This window comes from Megalops cyprinoides, chromosome 2 (genome assembly GCF_013368585.1).
Source record: "Megalops cyprinoides isolate fMegCyp1 chromosome 2, fMegCyp1.pri, whole genome shotgun sequence".
NCBI classification, from domain to species: domain Eukaryota; kingdom Metazoa; phylum Chordata; class Actinopteri; order Elopiformes; family Megalopidae; genus Megalops; species Megalops cyprinoides.
Genome location: NC_050584.1, coordinates 41456656 through 41477933, shown reverse-complemented (window position 1 = coordinate 41477933; position 21278 = coordinate 41456656). Strand labels below are relative to the sequence as shown.

Sequence of the window (21278 nt, the reverse complement as noted above, 5' to 3'; positions counted from 1 at the left end):
AAAGACGCCTGTCCTGTGCTCTGCGCCATCCCAGGTTTGACATTTTCAGAGCTGTGCCTCTCCTTCTCACTATAGCAATGAGCCTCGTAAAAGCCATGTTTAAAAACGTACAGGTCATTGCAGTTTTTGTATTTGAATGTCCCTTTATTTCCAGTCTGAAACATATTACCACAAACTGCTCAGCAGTACAACGAAACTTTACAGAAAACAAAACAAACACGTGCCATGAGCTTAAGAGCATTCTGCAAGGGAGCAAGCACAGCCAGGAGAAATGCCTTCAGTAAGCCAAGACTGTTCCCTGTAGAACCAGAAGCCTTTGTAGTGTGCTTGCGAGCACTGACCTGTTGTTAACCTCCTGAAACGCGAGGGTCTGCCCTCCATCATTTTCCCCCCTTTCTTCTGCTTCTTTATTTTTCCATCGACCGGCAGCTTTCTGCAGTCAGAGTGACCTTTGCACGTCCTGTGCACAAGGCCCCCCCCATTGACCCACAGGAGAGGGAGGCTGGTGGAGGGGTATCAGAACACTTCACCATCTCTGCCTCACATGAAGACACCTCATCACCAATGACGGCTTTAATACTAATATCACTATGATAAAAAAAAAGCATCCCATTAAGCAACCAGGACTCTGATGCTACTGTGTGAGTAGCTAATTGTTATCACTGGATTCCACAGCGACCTAAAACACTGGGTTGCACTGGGAAACTCCATGTGCAAAGGTCACCCGTGAGTCAACCTCGAAGGCGGGCAGGGGATTGCGTCTCTCAGTGACAGCTGTTAGGGGAAGCGGAGGGAGGGTCGCCGACATTTAACCACAGAAAGAGGGAGAGGCGAGGGCCCTAAGAGAACTGCGCTACGGCTGTCTGTCTTCCCTTCCCTCCTACCAGTTTCTGTGCTCACCGAGCAGCAAAGGTCAGAACAGTTCTACAGGTACACGGCCCTGTGAAAAAAAAAAACGGTTGTGGATACGGCAACAAGAACGCTTTCTGAGTCTGAGTCTAAGACTGCAATCCGTCTTAAAACACAGCCATGTGGCTGTGGCTGTGCCTGTGCCTGGAGGGGGGGGTAAAGTGATGAGCATTCCGCCCCCCTTAATGACATGTGCAGATTATTCAAGCCCACGATGATGATATTCATGCTCTCATACAGAGCTGTCAGCCTCGCATGTGGCAGACCCCACATAAGGTTTACACATCAGAGCACCCCCCCACCCCCCCAGGCACATTTGTCACTCCTGGCCCCAGAGTCACTATGATGTAGGTTGAGCACACAGCCCCCATGATGAGGTCTGCTCGCTAAACCCCCCAAAACAGTCAAAGTGACTTCAATCTGGGTCTGTGGAGACGTACCCACTGTCAGCATCTGCATGACTCATCCCAGAACCATCCACAAATCACCCACCACAAAAACATCAAAGACATCAACAAGGAAATCAAGGCTATGTTTCTTTTAAGACAAAGGCCACTGTTGGAAAATGTTGGTCTCACCCATTATCTTGCATCAGACGAGTGTTATATTGACACTGAATTTATTCGTTCAAGACTTTTCTTGTAAAAAGTATGTTGAATTTCACTTTTACAAGTGCTGGGCTCAGTGAGTAATATCAGTAAATGAAGGGTTATGCAAAGCTCCTGAACAGAATATTGATTTTATGCTTTTACTCCTTTTTCTGAATGAATACAACCGTGATGTGCCTGTCCTGTTCTCTGACACACAGACATACCCCTCATATGTGCCGGCTGCACAACTGTGAAGGAGCCCCTCGGGCTAGAAATTCCACTCTGCCAAACAGGGCCCTGATCAGTCCCTCCTGACAGCTCAAGCCAAAGGAGGGCGGATACAGACTGTCTGTACAGCTTGTCCCAGGATCCTGCAGCCTGTCATGCCTAAAACAGGTCCGGCTCCAGTTTGATTGGGGGATTGGTATGTACCCTTGTTCAAACCTCACTCGCCCGACTACAGATGACACCAACATTCAAGCAGAAATCCATCGCCAGTCTTTATGCTTCCCAACAAGGAGCTCTCTCAGCTTCAGCTTGTACCTTCTCAAATTCCGTCTCCCCAAAACAAACTAGTCGAGCCCACTCAACCCAAAACATTCAGAAGGACAAAGAAGAATAGCGTCTCCATTGTTCTTACGGACGCAGCTGGGACTCTGTGCTGAGTAAGGACAATCCTTAACAATTCAGGACAAGTAGTGTGTTTGTAAGCAGCTTGGGCTTCTTCCGCTGTGAGCCAAAGAGCATAGTTTTGTGAACACAAGGCCATACACTAAAACAACACATTATTTGGTCCTCACATATTTCTGCTGAGGAACAGAGGGCCATAGACAAACTACCAGGCCTCCATGAACATGAACTATACCCTACTAATCTGCCATTTTGTTATGCTATGGGAGAGAAAGGGCAGCTCTTTTTGAAACAGGAGAGTGAAGCTGGTATGCAGTGAGGGGAGAACATGATTAGGGGGAGAGTGGGACAGGGGTAGGGGAGAGGATGCTGGGAGAGGGGGTTTAGGGACAAGGGGAGGGGGGGTTGACAGAGCAGGGAGCTTTGCTGGTGATGAAATATTCAGTGAGAGTGTGCCTCTGGCTTTTTTTCCAAACTCAGTGGCTGACAGTTTTATTTATTGGGGTCCCTGCGGTTCAAGGAACTCATTTGCAGGCGTTCTTCCTTTGCACACTGAGCGAACAGAGGGAGGAGGGGGGGAAGGATGCAGCATTCGGCTGACATTCATGAACAACTGAGCAGTTGAGACTGAGGGAAACAAAATGGGGAGCAATGGAAGGGTCAAGGAAGAGGATGCCGTCCTTTCAACTGCGCCGAAGCCGAAAGACTCCTGGCCACCCTTCAAAGGCCAGGTGGACAATAAGACAGTTCAAAAACCAACTAATTAACCCCAGTATCGACTGAGATGTTTTGATCACAATGGGAGACTGTCGATATGGTCTTTGTAAAGAAACACGGGTGGCAAAGATGTAATCGGCTACCTTAAAAACCAACCCTTGAAAGCTCAAGCCTTCAAAAGATCTTTCAGACTTTGGGTCTGCTTCTTCAATGGTGTCTGATGAAACAAGAGCCGTGACAGGGAGGCTGCAGAGTTGGGATCTGGGAATTTGATCGACTGGGTAAAAAAAAAAAAAAAGAAAAAAGCAGCTTGCTGTCGATCATGTTCATATTGCACGCCCTGCAATACTGCTCCTTCCACTCAGGCACAATGGCTTTTAAGGTTCTGAGGCTGCAGGCAAGCAATCCACTTTAGAAACACTGCGCTCAATAAGACAGCACCTGCTGCTCGCTTCCCCTTCCCAGTCGTTCTCAGGTCCTCTGTGTGATCCTTAAAAGAGAAACTGCCCTGACAAACAATGCCTTTGATTCAAACGGATTAATAAATTCTGACCACATCCCAGTGGCAGAGGGAAGAGAAGAAAAGCCTGGCTTAAGCTGAGCTGGACTAGGTGAAGACAAAAGTGAAGAGCTAAACAAATAACACAACATTTGAATTCGATTAAAACCTTCCACGTTCCTGAAAGCAAAGATTTACATTTGCGTTTATTCATCATTGGGCGTATTCATAGAGGAGAATGAAAGGGAACAATGTGATGCAATCATTAAAAATAAACATCACAAATGCTCTGACCCCAATCCTCTTTTAAATGGATATTTTGGGGGTGGGGAGTGGGGGGTTGGTAATGGTCTGTGAGCTTGTTTCCTTTGAGCACTGGTGATAGAAACACACCCACGCATTACTGAAGAGTTTTGTTGTTCTAATTGCCTTCATTAGACATTGGGCCATCAGATAAAGATATTTTGTATATCCCCCCCGCCTCTCCCAGGATCAGCACAGTCACGATGCCAAGCACTCGAATCACAAAGGCGCCAAGCGAATGAAAAGCAGAGGTGGTCACGACACAAGTGGTTGGCTGTTTAGAGTGAATGGCAGCTGCATTAAAGTTATAACTTCCCTTCCCCCTCCCAATGCACAGGTGCATACACATGCGTGAACACACATTCGTGCACATATGCATACAAACATGCATGCACACACATGCAACCACATCACTCCTCATCCCAACATACACATGACAGGACAAAGAACTGCCAACCACCCACCTCTCTCCATCACTTTACCCCCCTCTACCCACTGCTTTTAAAACACACCTTGACAACCCTGTGTACTGCAAGAGGTATTGAACAGATGCTACAGCACTCGAATCAAACACTCAATAGGCTTTTCAGTGCATTTCAAAAATAACTCATGACTTTGAGAAAAGGAGAGCCTCTTTTTTCAGCCCTACCTTTCAGGCAGCAAGCAACACATGAGTATTCAACCATTCACAGGGACATTCACTCTATTGTAAGCTTCCAGGAAAAATCAAAAGCCCAACAACTGGCACTTAGGAAACCGAACCCGAAAAATAGGGCACAAGTGTGCAAGCCACTGCATCTTTTCCAACACTATACCACACACACACACACACACACACACACACACACACACACACAGTGGTAGGGAAAAAATGCATGGTTATTGAGACAGCCTCAATGTTAGGTTGGGCTGCAGTATTGATCTATCAGCTTCGCAGATAGCTTTTGATTCCTTCCACTTGCCAATTGCTCAATGCCATTAAGAACAAATGATTTCCAATTGTGTTGCAGTTGCAGATTAACTAAAAAATAGATGAGGTGAAAACAAGCAAAGGGTGTATGTGCATGTGTATGTGTATGGGGGTGGTATACTCTTATTGAGTCCAGGACTGAAACATGTGATGTGTTCATGTCTTGCTTACATCTTTGTCAAATCCCTGGTGCACAAAGGCAGATTAGGGAGAGCACGCTCCACAAGCGGCCATCTCAGGAATCGTGACAATCGGCAGTAAAGAACAAACGGAATTAATAAACGTAGCAACCTTTCCTTCTCTCCCCATGTTGACTCACTATTGTCCTTCCCAGCATCCTTGCAGCATACAGAACAACCTGTACAGCCTGCACTGAGTGAAATCACAGTGACTCACCAAGGCCATCTATCCCTGCGCATCCCCAGCTGCCTCCCTCATCACGCTCCCCCCCCATACCCCCCAGAGAAGGGGAGTGCCGGATACCACAGCAGGGCCGAACCAGGGCTCAGATTCCAGAATTTGCATCTTCCTATTTTCAGACACAATGCCAATGCTCTGTCCCATTACGGGGTGTGGAGCTGGGGCAGGTTTGGAGAAATACCACAGAACAATGCGAAAGAGGGTGGTGTTGCCACTACCAGGGAGATGAGAAGTCTTCAGTGCTGAGGCGATCGATCTTTGAAATCTCGTCTCTGTTGCGTTCAGCAGAACACGTCAGAGCTTTCCATCTGACTCTGCCTTTGTGGCAGTTCAGCTGCACATCCAGTGAAAATCAATTAATTGCATGGGTCCACAACAACCGGGTAGGGAGGGGTCAATGGGGAGGCCAATTAGTTTTAACACAGGATTAGAGATTACTGTTCCCTCATGCTTGACTATTTGTTTGGGAGCTGGTCTCTCGGCAGGTGGTCTGATTTTGGAGATCAGACTCCTGTCTACAGTAGCACAACTGTAATAATGGGTTTGATGGGTGACGAGCTGAAGGGGGACAGGTTTATTTTTGGGTTAGATTCTTCACAGCCACTCATGAGTGAACAGATATCTATGTGAGTCCTGAATGCCACTACATCCCTCCCTGCTAAAACAAAACCATCGATGTTAATGTTCTACACATAGATAATGTTGTGCATAACACCCAGCCCCCACATGTCCACATGGTTTAGCATGAGTTGAAAAGTAACCTCTGTCACACCAGGTCCACACCATTTCCTTACAGTAGCTGGACAAGGTTATGTCAATATGACCTGTACATCTGCTACTGGGCCCGACTTGTAAGAGTAACCGTTAGGTGGACAGCCGGGCTGGAAGCAGTGGGTAGAGAAAGTACCGGAACATGTTTATTTTTGGACCTGGTGGAAAAGAATTTTGTTCAGTGTCTCATTTATAGACTGCAAAAACAATAAGACTTCTGAAATGAAGAGCTTTGGCCAGCACCCACGGACACTGAAAGTGTACGGTATCTTAGTAACTAGGCAAAAATGTGGAAAACTCAGATTCAATCAGAGCCCAAACAGAAAGCCTCATTGATAGAAGCTTGTTTAGAATGAACTAGTGTGGCACTATTGATGTTAAACTGGACCAAGCCACAATGGGCCCTGATATTACAGAGCACTGTATTGTTTTATTACTTCACATTCCCAGCTCAGAAAAAGCACCTAATCTTGGTAATCTCTGCTGAGTAGAAATAGCTAAATCAAACAGAAGCATGAACATAAGGACCGGAGAAAAATGCATGCGCTACTGGGAGAAGATGCACCATTTCTGCCTATAAGGGCTGAGTGCTGAGCGCACATGAATATTTCCTCCTTTTTTACCATCTGGTTCAACAGTAAGAGAGCAACAAAGACTGAAGAAGGCAATTGCCAGGCTTGCAAACCACACCAGATTCAAATTACAGGCTACATAAGAGCTGTTAAGCGGAAATGAGGGGAAAAAATCCTTCATGATAATTACCAGGGTTCCCTTACCATAAAACACTTTCTATCTTACTACACAGAAGTCTGAAATAGAGCTCTCCCAGGAAGCTGTTCAAGCAGACTGCTGCTACAGTCCTGAGAACGCTGATACAGTGATAAGTAGTGGCTATCAGATGTGATTCTGTGAAGACTCTTCCAGCTATAGAACCTGATCTGGTCATATCTGCACAACAGAAACCACATTATTCAGGGGTTAACCAATCACGTCCCCAAACTTACAGCCCCCCGCCCCAAACCCATCACAGCTATTTTTAAAAACGTTAGGTATCTGTGGAGCTGGCAGACACGTTTAAGAGCTTTCAGGGGCATTGATTGACTCCTGATACTTCCTGCACTGAGAATGAAAGAGAGTAAGCCCTTGCATTAATATCTTCCAGCATTACTCCTTACTCATATTTTTAACCATTTCATCTACTGTGCACATAATCAATCACAAGCCAAATCAATTAGCCCAAAACAGATTGCATATCTCTGAAGAAGGCTGAGACTTTTTTTTTCCATTTAGGAGTGACTCACCAGGAAGTTTGACTACAGCACCAGACAGTACAGTACATTCTTCAGAGACAATAAGAATCCTAAGGAAGGCAGTCATACCTTCTAATTGACTCGCGACTGCCACTGCTCTCTGTCACTCCCTGACCGTCCGTGTGAAGACCAAGCCTAATCTCACCGCGAGAGGCCTGTAGAACAATGGCTTTTGGTCTGGCATTGTATTTTCGGGAACTATTTTCTCTTGAATGCAGCGGGCCCCACGGAGCTGCCTGGCGAAGGCGAGGCACATAATGCGCAAGGCGTGCTTCCTGCCCACCCTACCCCCACACACAAACACACTCAGTTGTCTGTCGTCATTGCAGCGCTGCTCTAGGCTCCACAATAAAGGCAGGATTTCCAGGTTAAAAATATCTACAGGAAACGAGCCATACTAGGGTTCTGAAGCTATATTTTATCAGCAGCGCTTACGAAGACTGCTTCCTGCCTCAGCAGTGCTTAAAGGAGTGAAAAGAATTTAAGCCAAATCATAGATTTCACCATTCCTTTCGGATAGTGCTCTTTGTCCATGTCACTATCTCCATTTTAACAACAAAATGAATAATCCCTGCTTCCGATGAACAACAAACATTTACATCAGTTTTATTCCTGGTCAAAAATAGCTGCCTTGAATGGGATAAGAAAGGTTATGTTTATGAGATACTGGCTTATGTATCAGTGACATACAGAAGCTATAAAAGATGCATGCTTGAAACAGTTCCAGAAAGCGTGCGTCATAGCTGCTGCCACTACTGTTGGGAATCACACAGGGGTCGAGACAGAGAGCTCCAGCCAAATGATTTTACAATCCTAATATCGATCATAACAGTGACTCATTCCTGACTCAATGACAAATTTTACTGTCCTATGTAGCGTGTATGTGCATGTTAGTATCAAAAAGGCCTAAAAACTACATGCAACGCCATGTTATTTGTTTTGCAATAGAAATGAATTTACTGAACTGAACCAAACATCTATTATTCATTTTAGTTTCAGATCATTAGAGCACACTCACTGAAATATCCGGCACAGTCAGCTGAAAAATCTGAAGGCAATCTGAGACATAAAAAGCACATCTCACGCCCTCCACTCACATTTCTTGGAAACCTTTTCTGACCAACTCGACTTTCAGTAGCACTCAACTTTACACACGAAGCCGAGGTCAACTTTGCTGAAGGCAGACAGAGTTAAGCAAGCGCAGGGCGGGGCTTGTCCAGGCTTGCTTCAGTTAGTGCTGCACACAGATGTTGCCAGGAGACAAGGACAAATTGCCACCATCCACAAATGCCTCCAAAAGGACCTTAGATAAGATGCCTAGTGAAGTTTGCACTGTTCGGTTCTTATCCTTGGTCTCTTATCTCACCCACAGTTGCATATTCCCAATCTCCACTCTGTACTAAGATGCAAATTTATAGTAGCACTTAGACTTACTAGAATGCAATGATAACAACTGAAATTTGCCTCCCCTCAGTTACTTAGTGATGTGTTCCCTACAGAGATATTTTGATCATAATACATAACAGTCTGACCTCTTACATACAAGTATCAGATTAAACATAATATAAATAAAATGCACCAGTTAAAATGACCAATTGCACTGATGTTTCGATGTACCTACCTGCGTTTCTGTTAAACTCTCCAGGGCTTGCATTACGGACTGTTCGGGTCTTGATGCTTGAGACTTCATAAGGGAAAACAAGTAACAACATAATTTAGTGTTCTGCCCTGTTATTAACCTGAGTATAGATATAATATACAGGCCACCATCCTTCATATTAAACAAACTCAATGACAGAGCATGGCTGAAGTCTTCAAAATGTTTGATACAAATGTGCTGCCAAAGCTTGTATTTGTACTAAACCCTTTAAACATTAACTAAAGTTACATTTAGACACACCTTAACATGTGTCCCCATTGGTGCTTTATTTGGGAAATTTCTCACATTCTGTCTCCAGGGGTCCAACACTTGTTTTCATTATTACTTCAGTGATGCCCTGCAGGGCGTCATCCTACAGTGGAAAAGATTACTTACCATTAAGCCTGCTTCTACTGTCGGCACCAGTGTTAACCTGCTCCCATCTGTGATGCCAAAGTCTTGGAGTTTTCCTGAACTGAGTCGCCTAAGGACAGATAAGGGAACAATGAGACCCAAGAGAAGACATTGGTTTACCATGCTTAGGATTAATTAAACAAAACTGATACTGAAAGACAAAAATATAAACAGGAAGGAGAGAACTATTGACAACCACTCTCTCACTATCTTTGAACACGATTCCTAATAAACCTGGAGAAATTTCCTTACATGATTATGAAAAAATTCCCCAAAGGGTAAACAGAAGATATATTTCTATAAATTATGTAAATGTGTGAGGAAAGTGAGAAAGCTAGGTTCCACTGGAAATTACTTTATAGGCAACATTGATAATTATACCTCTATGGATATCAAATGGATGCCAGCATCAGTCACTGCTGAAGGCTTGCTTTCTGAATTCGTATTATTTTAGGTATGGGCAAATGCCCTGTTTCAAGCAAGTATACAATGAGTAGACCTACTGGTGGCAGGGGAAAGGGCCTCACGCTGTAACTTCATTTTGGTTAAGTGATATACGTTATTGAAATATAAAGAGGAAATTACAAGTATTTTTGAAAGAGTATGCAGTTATTCAAAAGCTATGTATACAGCCACATCAACATGAATGAGAACAGTCATCATAATTTCACATAGGTATACTGCTCATACTGCTGTTTTTAACTCCAGCTACAGGGGACAGAGGAATGAATGTTGCACTGAGCTTTATTGTGCATACTGATGATCTGAATCTGAATCTGCTTTATTTCTGCAAAAATAATAGGTATTGTTTCTGACCGTTTGCTTTTGTATGTAACTTTGAACATTACATTAGTATAGTTACGTTTCAGATCGACAAATGACAAAAATAACATTATGTATCAATTGTTTTACAGGTTCACAATTGTTTTAGAGGTACAAGTCAAGGAGCATAAGGTCTGCTGCTAAAAGCAAATAAAATAAACACTTCCAGTTGGTCTTAGGGCAAAAATAATAGGTATTTTTCTGGAAGAACAGCTTTGGTGATGCAATAATTTGTACCTGTGTCAACATACAGATATAATGACGCATGAAAACAAATTCATAATATTAACTTTGCAGTGTATAGCTGTATTCCCTTTAGGTGTTAACGTCACATTTTAAGACCAGCAAATCGATGCAGAGGACGTTTCGCACTATGCTGTAAATGTGTGTATTAAATGTCACCTCCAACTGAACAAAGGGAGTCGACACTTCGCCCGAGGGCAGCAATTTGGGGCAAAGGAGATCAAAAAGGTTCTCTGTTTTAAAGGATGATGTGATTTAGAGGCGATTACTCGAGGAGGCATTAAAAATCGTTCTCCTTTCAAAGGTAAAACAATGCGACAGTTAAAGAGTAATTTACGAGTGACAAAAGAGCCCCTCTTCCACTTTGCAATCCACCCACCCAAGCCTCATTGTTGAGCTATATAACTAACCCTATTATGAGGTTTAAATCATTTACATTCAGTTTAATGCATGGGAAATATGACAAGTCAGACAAAATTGTTTGGCGTCAGTTATCTAAACGGCAACGGTTCTCATTGTTCGTGTCCTGTATTGTTAATGGCAGTCTTTCCCACAATATATGCGGCTGTATCTCAGAAGGTATTCCAAGAGTTGGGAATTTAAGAGAACAGCATTGCCACAATGTCACAAATAAAGCCGAGGACAATCTAAGACGATATGCAAAGAAACTCATTTGGGCGATGGGTAAATATTATTTCTATCTAAACAGCGCCGCAAGAATACGTACACAGGTGTATATGTACGCAATTTCCTGTTATTGTTACATAGACAGAGCTATGTAGCCACCCTACATATTTGTAGAGGCTGAGCAAATGAGTTTTACGTAATTCAGAGAATGCCGGGGTTAACAAGGAAATCACGAGAACAGCGGAACCCAGTATTGAGGGGGAAATATGCAGGCGTCCCACTTAACCTTCTCATCACCCCACCCCCTCCTCAGTAACCTGGAATCAAAGTACGCACCCCGCACTATCTCTTTGAAAGAGACCTCAATGCCGAGCCTTCACCCCCGACCGCCTGCCATCTACTCAACAAAACATTCAAAAGGGAATGAAGCCCGAACACCAGGTGTTGTAATTAACGTAAGAAACACCAACGCAGGTCAACCCCCATTCGACAGCCACTTAATCAGTCTTCAAAGTATGGCTGCAAATTAAATTATGTGAAATAAAGCATCAATATAGTTATACACCGAAACGCTGTACACCAACAATATAATCCAGATGCACAGATGAATTAATTAAACGCTTAACCAAAACCAAAAAAGCGGAAAATCGCGCTTTTGCTCTTAATCGTGCAATGATTATTTAAGTTGCAGTAAAATAATGAGATGTAAGGTCTCGTTCGTACAGGCAACGTGTGGAAGAAATGTGTGGTGAAAAGGTGCTGGTGGATACTCACGTTTCCTTGTGAAGCAAAGCAAGTCTTTCTTTTGGTACTTTGAGTCTTTGTGAAAGTCTTCTTTTCAATCCTTCCACTGTCTCTTCCAGTGGAAGGGAGAGCTCGAAGCGCGTGCCGGTTGTGGAGTGAATGTACAAATTCATGGAGGGCTCGCTCTGGATGGCCTCGCAGGACGGAGCTCCGCGGTTGGTGCAGCTCCGGGCGCTGGGATGTTGGTCCATTCGATAGCCTGTTTTCAAGGGACAGACAAGGCGAGTGTGGTGGGTTTGGAGCAAAATAACTGGGAAGGCTGCTGCTCGTCGGTTTCTGAAAAAAAATATCGAAGAGGTATAGAAGCTCTTTTTGCAATGCTCCAACTGGATAGCGCGTGCCTTTCTCTTTGATTCTGTACAGCCAGAATAAACGATGCCTTTCCCGTCTTCTTCCTCTGTTATTAACGAAAGTATCTCCAGAGTGAAGTTCCGGTTTCAGTATGTTGTATTATTCATTTCTTTTTCAATTTTCAATCTTCCTTCTGCAGCTAGTTACAGAGGTGACGTTTGGAATTCCACATCCAGAGGTCCTGTTCCAGTTTTAAAAATGCTACAGAAGTGGATAAATAAGAGTATAAAATGGAAGTAGTTAACACACTAGCTAGATTCCTCTAAATTTTTTTAATTCGCGCTCGTTGAAGTTTATTTTCATGTTCTCTTATGGCGGCAAAATAAATATGTAGCCTCTGTTTATTAATTATATTATTGTCTTAAACGCCTGGAGCTTTAAGCTTTTTTGTAGCAGGAGACCAGTACTACAGACTGCCAAAGCCTCATAAAATTAGTACTGTGTAGCTCTCCGTTGCGTACCCATGCTCACGGCAGCTCCAATGCAAAAATCAACAATAAAAATGCTACAAAGTATCATCCTTTCACGGCATTAAACCACGCCCACTGTCCACAGATATTCTGACCTATCACTAGCAGAGTGTTCGCAGACATTGTTTGCATTGACCAATCGGCAATCCACTCCACACACCCACGTGGAGGTCAGATCCTGCCCCTTTTCTTTCTCCCACACTAGCTTTGTCACAATGAGCCAATCAAGAGCGAGGGGGTGAGGCTCAACACGCCAAGGAATACGACAGTTCCTTCCCACTCAGGCAATTTCAGGCCATTCATAATGTATTAGAATCACAAATGCAGTCCAGTATAAATCTCATGGCCTTTTATGTTTCCAAATGTGTATTATTGAAAATGAAATGGAAGAGTGAAGAAAGGGAGCGAACACCAACCAACTGAGTGGTTTCCGAAGCTGCAAATTCAATTAATGCATGTTTTTTTTTTCATAACTGGATTGGAGAACAATGAGATACATTATCTGCAACTGTCGTTTGGTTTGGTAGTCATTATCATCATATTCTTGATATGATCCAGTGACAACAGAGACGCACTTTTGGCCCTCGATTAGCGATGACAGCTTTCAGGAAGCAAGACTTCTTTGGGTGAAGTGGACTTCTCACTACAGTGCAAATGTGAACAATATCCTTTAAACCAGCGCATCTTTCATTGACGCGGGAGTGCACAGTTCATTATTTTGACAAAACGTGATAATCTCTCCCTGCAAACCGCATCACTCCTAAAATTCTGTTACAGATAAATGCATTACACTGTAATGTTTGGAAAACGGTTCTAACATAATGAACATGGATGCACTCGTTTAGGCGATGTATATATCCGATTTCCATAACAACTCGACAAGTTTCTGCAGCCTACACATGAGACATATGGACTACTCATATAACCTATAACTTGAATCTCGTAGCTGCTGGGAAAACAATAACAGAACAGAACGATCTACCCGCCTGGCAACCAGGATCACATAGCTATATGCATCATTTAATGGCAGAAATTACTTAAGTAATATTTGTCAGAGCCATGCGTTTTGCATTTGGGCTCATTAGTTAACTTTCTTTGTTGCGATGAACGTTTAGAAATATAAACGTTAGCCCTTCCCAAAACAACAGTATGTATGACAAAACAAAAATATGATTGAGAACACAATGTGAACGAGAACCTATCCTATCGCACCCTTACCAGCACAATTACCAGCCTGAGTTGATCAAAGAACAGGCGGTATTTTTACAGCGACAGTCAACATGACACTGAAAAGAGAGACTCTGTCGCCCACCAACGGCAGAAGAACGCGCAGCACTGACTTGCATCCTTTCGGCCTGCCAAAGGGAATTGTGAACATTGCATTAAGAGTGTTTGTTGATTTACATTAGCAGTGGCAGTAGTAACAGCATCAGCATGAGTGGTGGTAGTAGTAGTAGTGATAATAATTCTAGCTGCTGTGCCTTCAATTTCATGTATTTACTCGGACTAGGCTGACCGTTTAGGAAACACTTGAGTATAAAGTAGAAGTGAAACAGAGATTGCGTGCATATTTAAACGTATAACACCCTTAATGTGTGTTGGTCTACCGTGTTTGAGATCTTAATTTTTGTTACTTCAATAGGAAAACACCTTAAAGCAACAACAGGTATACTAAGGTCAGAAATTCTAGAGACATTTGTTTTTGTATTTTGCCGATTATGATGGGTCATTGTTATGTCTAATCTGTATGTTTTATGTATGCTCATGTTTCTAACTAACGATGAAGTTGAAGTTAACATACAGGCTAACCTCTTTTAGACAACATACAGACAGATGAATATAATGCGAACCTTAACCTGCTCCTCACTGTCAACATTACATTGTAATTAATAAGCGAGGTTAACTGAGGTAACAGTAACATAATTGTGTTGAACATATGTAATCGTGTTTTCATACTGAGTACTGCAAAAATGTGTGACAGTGTTATGCGTGTGTATTTTGAATAAGCTTGTCTAAAAAAAACAAAGTAGCTGTGTCATATTACAAGTTAGTCAGGAGGGACTCACAGTAGGTGCTGTGTCATCTATTAACCTGTCCTGCGTGACAGTGCCCTTCATAATCCTATATGACTGGCTTGTTTGCCCGCAGTGGAGCGTGGAGGTACATTAGGCTACATCAACATGTACGTAAATCCATGTCATAATACCTGACATGTACCTATTGTAGTATTACTGTACACATTGTCCTGCAGCTGCTTTTATATAACTAAGACAAGGATCGCAGCTAGCTAAATAAATACGATAACTTGCCCGTGACTTCCCCAATGCCAGTGTGTTGAAAGCAACATCCATGTGCTCTGTACATTCTGTTCTACAGTCACACAAGCATGCCTCCCTTCACAAATCGGTTTCCCTTCCAGCATTCCCTGGCGCGTTACGTCATTTGCGCACAGCTTAAACTACTCTTCAATAAACTGACCCACCAAGTGATGTTTGCCAGCGTGGACAAAATAATTAGCTGTCGTATGAAATGTGAACTCAAGACACAGTGTGTCAGCACTCCGTTTAAGTAAACCGACAAAACAAAATGTTTTGATGGGTTACTGTCGCTCTGAATGCCCCAGTATCGCGCTAGATCAAGTACAATTACTTATCTGATAGATTTAACATTATTATCATTTTATTATTATTTATTACTTCTAGTACAGTTACTATTACTACTACACTGCACAATATTCCTTAGTTAACATGCCCAGTTAACTGACGAAACAAATTATATAATTTAGAGTACTGCAAACAAGATTTTGCAATACACCAGATAAGTTATACGTCTGTATATGTTACTTTTTCGCGAATCTTAAATGCAACTTACCAATTATCGTAACGAACACTCTAATGCTCCTCGGCAAAGCTTCAGGGTTTCTGACCAGTTTCCCCAGTTTTATAATATTGATGCCGGGTCAACTAAGAGAAAAACTTGGAAATATCCAAAAGAGGCAGTAATTCCAAACACCGGTAGACACGAGTTTGATGTCTGTGTGTTCAAAGGTTGGTTGGCAATATTGCAAGGAAGTCCTCGAGGACAATGAACTAATGTCCAGTTATGTCCAGAATGTTACAGTGTGACGTTCTGTGTCGCGGTGTCTTTCGCACACTACGCGCAACCCCAGAGGTGGGACACTTCTTAACTGAGCTCTCGCGGATATGGGTGGAGAATTTTTTGTTATTGCAAGGTCAGCATGTGATTTAAGGTAGCTACGAATTCCTCTGACTGCGAGTTGTCTTTCAAGACCCACTTTTATGTTCCTGTTGAAGCAGGTTAGTGTCATTGTAGGATTTACGATACACAGTATCAGGTGTAAGTCTCTAGGAGGCGACTGTTGCCACATTTGTCATCATTTAGTCACAACCCTCACTGATAGATTTTTGTCAGAGCGACCTTAACAAAGAGTAAATGAAATGAGAGCTGTTGAGGTTATAAGTGCGTAACCCTGCTGTGACGACAGAAAAAAGTATCACTGGGCAACAAGCACAGGAAAACACAATACATAGATACCGGCGTACACATGTACAAAACAGGCTTACTTACTGGACCCGGGGGGGGGGGGGGGGGGGGTTGTTACCCGAGAAGATTAGCCGTAGCCTTAGCAGTGTTGAAAGGATTTTATATGCATTTTGATAAGTTTGTTTTCATGCATGGCAAAGTCTTCTGACACCCTGTTGCCGTTTCACCTACAGATCTCCTTTGTAGACAGAGCTGTACACACGTACAAATGTCGTCTTGAAGCATAACACATTTTTGCGTATTTAACATGTATTTATTATTATAAATTATTATATGCCACTGCTAAAATATATTATATTATATACCACTGCTAAAATATATTATAATAAAGTATTATTATAATATATTTTATTGAGAAATTAAATGACATCACCACTCACAAGGTCGACAATTCCTCCACAGGAAAAAAAAAAACCTCGAATCAATTGATTTCACGATAATGGACGTAGTACTCGGTAGTACAAACGCTTAAAAAACTAATTATCTTAATACATACGTATGATATTCACCTCTGTTATGGAAGTAAGATATCCCACCTCTTACTTAAGAAGGCGCATTAGGATCAGCCAAGATTATGTTACAGTGTGTGGTCGCGCACTCAAGCGTGGCTGTGGTAGCACATAATGTTGCAGCACCAATTATTCAGCCTTCCAAGATAGCGTGACAGAGGCTTTTGGTGTTAAAAACTCTCTCAGACCGTCTGCTGTTCAAATGAACATCATGATAATTACATCATGCTTCTTACAACTTTCAGAAAAATATCCCACACAACTTTTGTAAGGAAATTAATGCCATCGGATTGGATAACAGGATAGTATGGGACAATTTTTAACATCTGTTAAAAAAGCAAATAAAATCTTAGATAAAATCTGATCTAAGCGTGTACACACAGCCATTATTGTTTACATTGATTCATTCTTTTGTAAGTGCAGCATTATGATCCTTTGAATTTTATTCAGAACAGGCTCACATTTTATAGGACTATCCCCTTCCTCTGAGGATTTTTTTTTTTTTTTTTTTTTTGTATTTCATCTGCATTTCCATTGTCTTGCACTCTGTCAGTTGAAACATGAGGTGAATGACTCAAGAAAGTAAGGTCTATTGTGCATACTAAGAGGAAAATAATGTGTGAATTTGCCACCCCCATGAAAAATGTCAATTGGTCCAATACAGACAGGCTTGGTTTAAATGCTTTCAAGAGTTTTCATGACTACAGGAATTTAACTCCGTGTGTTTCTTGTGAGACATACATGCTTGGCTTACATGATACCAGAGACTGGGCTGTGAGTCATCGTTCACTTTACCTGCATAAGTGTGTGCATATTTAAGACAGTGTGCAAACCATGACAGATGAAGAGGTCGCTCTCCATATTTTTTCTCCTGACAGTCTGAAGCTGATCATATCTAAAAGGGAAGTTAGGTGGTGGAGGGTGTGTAGCTATGCCTTTTCTATGTATACAATGCTGTTCTAGACCCATGATAGACCTTGAGCTGTCCCTATGAGTTGCCACTGATCCTACTCACTTCACATAGCTGGGAGATGCTGACCCAGCAGTCCATACCAATTGGGAATGTCTGTCTGTGCTGTGTGTATCTTTGTATGTGTCTGTCTTGAGAGGTATCCATCACTGCTTATCTACATGTCTCCTCTGTGCCTGGCTCATCAAAGCAGAAATGTTCTCTTGTCAGCAAATGGTCAGCTCACTCTTTCAAGGTATATAGCAGGTCCAGCATGCCTTAATTAATAGGTCATTCTCAAATACTGAAAAAGCTTTTTTGATGAATCACACTCAATGTTATCTGATGAAAATGAAATGGGAACTTAGCAGAATAATATGAACAATCAACAGCTTATTTGGTACATTGATTACACAACAATTGCTGTGATTCAGTATTTATGCAGTTGAATGTATGACTATACAAAACCTGCCAAAAAAAAGAAAACCACAAAAATCTTATCAGGACATGCACTGGCTGTGCAGATGACAGTGTAATCAATGTGTGACAGTGCAGTGTATGTGGGCAGAAAGTGTAGGTGTACATGTGTGGACACACAGCATTCCAGTCCATCAAAGTCACCATAACTCCCCTCATCCTGACTGATGAAAATGAGACATGTTAGATAGGCTGGTGCGCTGGTGTTTGTTTTTTAGTGCTCATATCCGGCTGAATCACTCAGACAGGGAGATGGACACGCCTGCGACGTGCCATCAGCAATGCTTGTCCCACCGCACAAACAGGAAGTGTGGCGGGTGAGCCAGGTGAGCATTTGATTTGTAGTGTGGGAATCTCACAGAACTCTTAGCTGAGTCATCACTAGCTTTGTTTCATGTGGATGGGCTCTTGTGTGACTGAGATCCACTGATAGCACACCAAAAACATCTTAGATGGAAATCTGAGGATCTGCAACAATTTATTAGACCCTCTCATTAAATATACTCCTTTTGTAGGCAGGCTTTGGGAAAAATCAATCTTTTGTCCTCCTAGGACTGAAGGGGAAGGTGAATACTAATTAAACAAATAAGATCTAGCACCTAGATCTGACTTTTCATTTGGCTGGTCTGAGTAGTCACACCCCATCTAACCCAAAATCTGACTCAACAAACCAAGCTTTCAGAAAATCACTCTTGGATGGAAAGATTTTTTCAATATGCTTGGGCTTACTCATGTTCAAATGTTACTTCTTAACAGTGTTAGAGGATACACAGTGAGTAAAAACAACACCACCACAATGCTGCTCTTTCTGCCATAAGTATCAATGGACTGTTAGGTATTGAAACATGGCAATCACATAAAATTATGGCAGATGCTAATTTTTCATATACATAATATTCTGAACATTTAAGATGAAGAACAAAATATACATACATAACACACTTATGACAAATATGCTATGCACAAGTATTACATTTAATTTGCAATAAATTCTGTATTTAGACAACCTTGTAGTTAATACAATTTTGCAAACAGATCCTGATTATTTTCTTAAAATTGTAGTTCAGCATGAATGGACATCTCACACTGTAATTTTAAAAAGGTCATTGAGAAATGATGGGTGAGTGATAGTGGAAATGTAGTGCTCATGGTGTAAGCAGTGGTGCATCCACACCTGGTTCTATACACAGATGAGATGGGTCACTTTGGCTGACAAAGAGTCTAGTACAGAACTACATACCAGCCCAACAGGCAAAATAAATCCATCTTTGTCATCTCTGAAACCTGCTGTTGGTTTGAACTATATTTCACTGAGAAATCATGAGGCATTTTACATACCGTACATATCTGGAGTCATGCCAGAAGATGTTAGCTATAGATACAAAGAGAGAACTGTGTTTATGTATTTATTCACATACTCATTGTGAATTGTGACTACTGGACCAAAATGGATCCAAGCTACATCAAAATAGGCTTCATTACTTAATTCATACATACTGAAATTTGGCCATTGCCTTGAGTGCTGAACATTATGTTTTTACAGTATCTTCAAAAGTAGTTACGTGAAAGTAGTCTTAGCAAATGGCTCAACAAGACATGAATGTCTATAAGGCTCAAATGAAGTCTCTATGCATCACATATCAAATATAGTCATCTGTGGAATGGCAAGTCACAAGATCTGGTTCTGCAGATTGTATTGCCTAGTCCTAACACTGAACACTCTCACAATGGGAGCTGATAATAGCCACCTGTTTTAATGCCTGCTGCCACCTCACTCTCAGGAGGCTGCTGTAAACATTGACCCCTCGTACTCTACTTGACCCTGCTAGGTTAGCAAATAAAAGCATGAATTTTATGAGGGTCTTTTTGGCAACAGGCAAAGCCAAGGTGTGAATGTGCAAGCTTTATTTGGTTGTTAGAGGGATTCAGCAATGATTAGAAGCTGGACCTGCTAGACGGGGTATCTTATATCCCTCTTCCATTAGTGTGCCATAGCATACTCAGACAGTTTGAAGATGACTGGCAGCTGTGAAAAGCCCCCCTGTTAGCATAACCACCATAGAATCTAGAACCCAGGACCTGGGAGAAGTTCCTACTTAGGGAAATGGCAATATCGATATGTCTGCCTGCCATGCATCATCAAAATGGTGAAATACTACAGAGAGCTACATATGGTGTTAAATATGGAGTTCTTGGGAGTATTTCCCTGCATTCACACTCCTGCAGAAAAAAGACTGCTTCTGCAAATCAGTGTAGGGAGACCGCTGCAGTTACTGCATGGAAAAACAGGAAGGACCCAAATTCTTGTGACCAGTAAATGTCAGCTGTTGCGTGTTGCAGAAAGGGAAGCAAGAACCACGCTTGCCCAGAAGAAACAGTTTAGGATATTTGCCTCCCCGTCTAGAAAGTAATGCCCATTCGTAACTTGAAATACTTACCTGTGATTGCGTGACCTTTCTGAGCCACAGTGGTTACATTTCAACAACTTGAGTTGAATACAAGTGCAAATTGTGGAAGACTGAGTGGTTCAGCAAGATTGTTTCCAGACAGAGTCCTGACACATGACGTAAGGCAGACAAACATGGACCCTCCCATTTCAGACCATCTGGGTATGTTGAAGCAGCTGTGTTTTTTTCTTGAAGGTGTGAATGTAGGTCTTCTTTATTACTGTGTAGTTACATGTCTTTTTAAAAAGCAAGAGGAATGCACAAAGAATACAACTTGAACTAGATTGCATGCGACATAATTCGGTCACACCTCATCCAGAGTTCACCCTTCACCACCTCTGCGCATGTTCTCAGTCCTGCTGAAATAGCACAAGGTAATTTATGGGGCCAGACACATCAGTCCATTCCTCCTCAGCAGGAATGCCCCAGGAGGAGACACGAGAACTGAGATATTTTCATGGTATGGCACGCTAGGAGAAAAAGGGTATTCCAGGACTGTCAGGGGAAATTCTGGGAAGGGAAAAGGTTAAAAGTACTGTGGGATGAAGGAGTTAAGAGTCCTATCCCTTTAATGCTGTACCGTATTGCTAAATATTTGTGTCCACAAAGATGACATTAACTGTGAATAACACATTCAACAGTGCATACATTGTGAGACTGAGGCGAACACAAACACCAGAATTCTCCCTAGTCTAATCCCCTCTGTTGCCTTAGCTTAATGGCGTTCCACACTAGCTAATTTAATCAGAGCTCAGTCTCTCTCTCTCCCTCTGTCTGTATTTGTGAGCACACAGTGGGGGCCACTGCAGCAGGAACATTACCATTTCGCTCGTCTCCACTCCT

The 21278-nt window shown here is 42.3% G+C and overlaps 1 protein-coding gene across 2 annotated transcripts in view; it reads right to left on the bottom strand.

Moving 5' to 3' along the window:
• Positions 1–15673, bottom strand: part of midn (midnolin) — a 29500-nt gene extending 13827 nt beyond the window's left edge. Inside the window, exons 1-4 of one of the 2 annotated variants that reach the window (XM_036555313.1) lie at positions 15361–15673; positions 11639–11867; positions 9155–9242; positions 8741–8803 (exon numbers count right to left, since the gene is read on the bottom strand). In XM_036555313.1, the coding sequence (XP_036411206.1) occupies positions 8741–8803; positions 9155–9242; positions 11639–11859 (372 nt within the window). In that variant the 5' untranslated portion in view covers positions 11860–11867; positions 15361–15673. Of the gene's footprint in view, positions 1–8740; positions 8804–9154; positions 9243–11638; positions 12106–15360 lie in introns of those variants that run through there. The other variant, XM_036555323.1, reaches the window with a different exon arrangement.
• Between the last annotated feature and the right edge of the window lie 5605 nt (positions 15674–21278).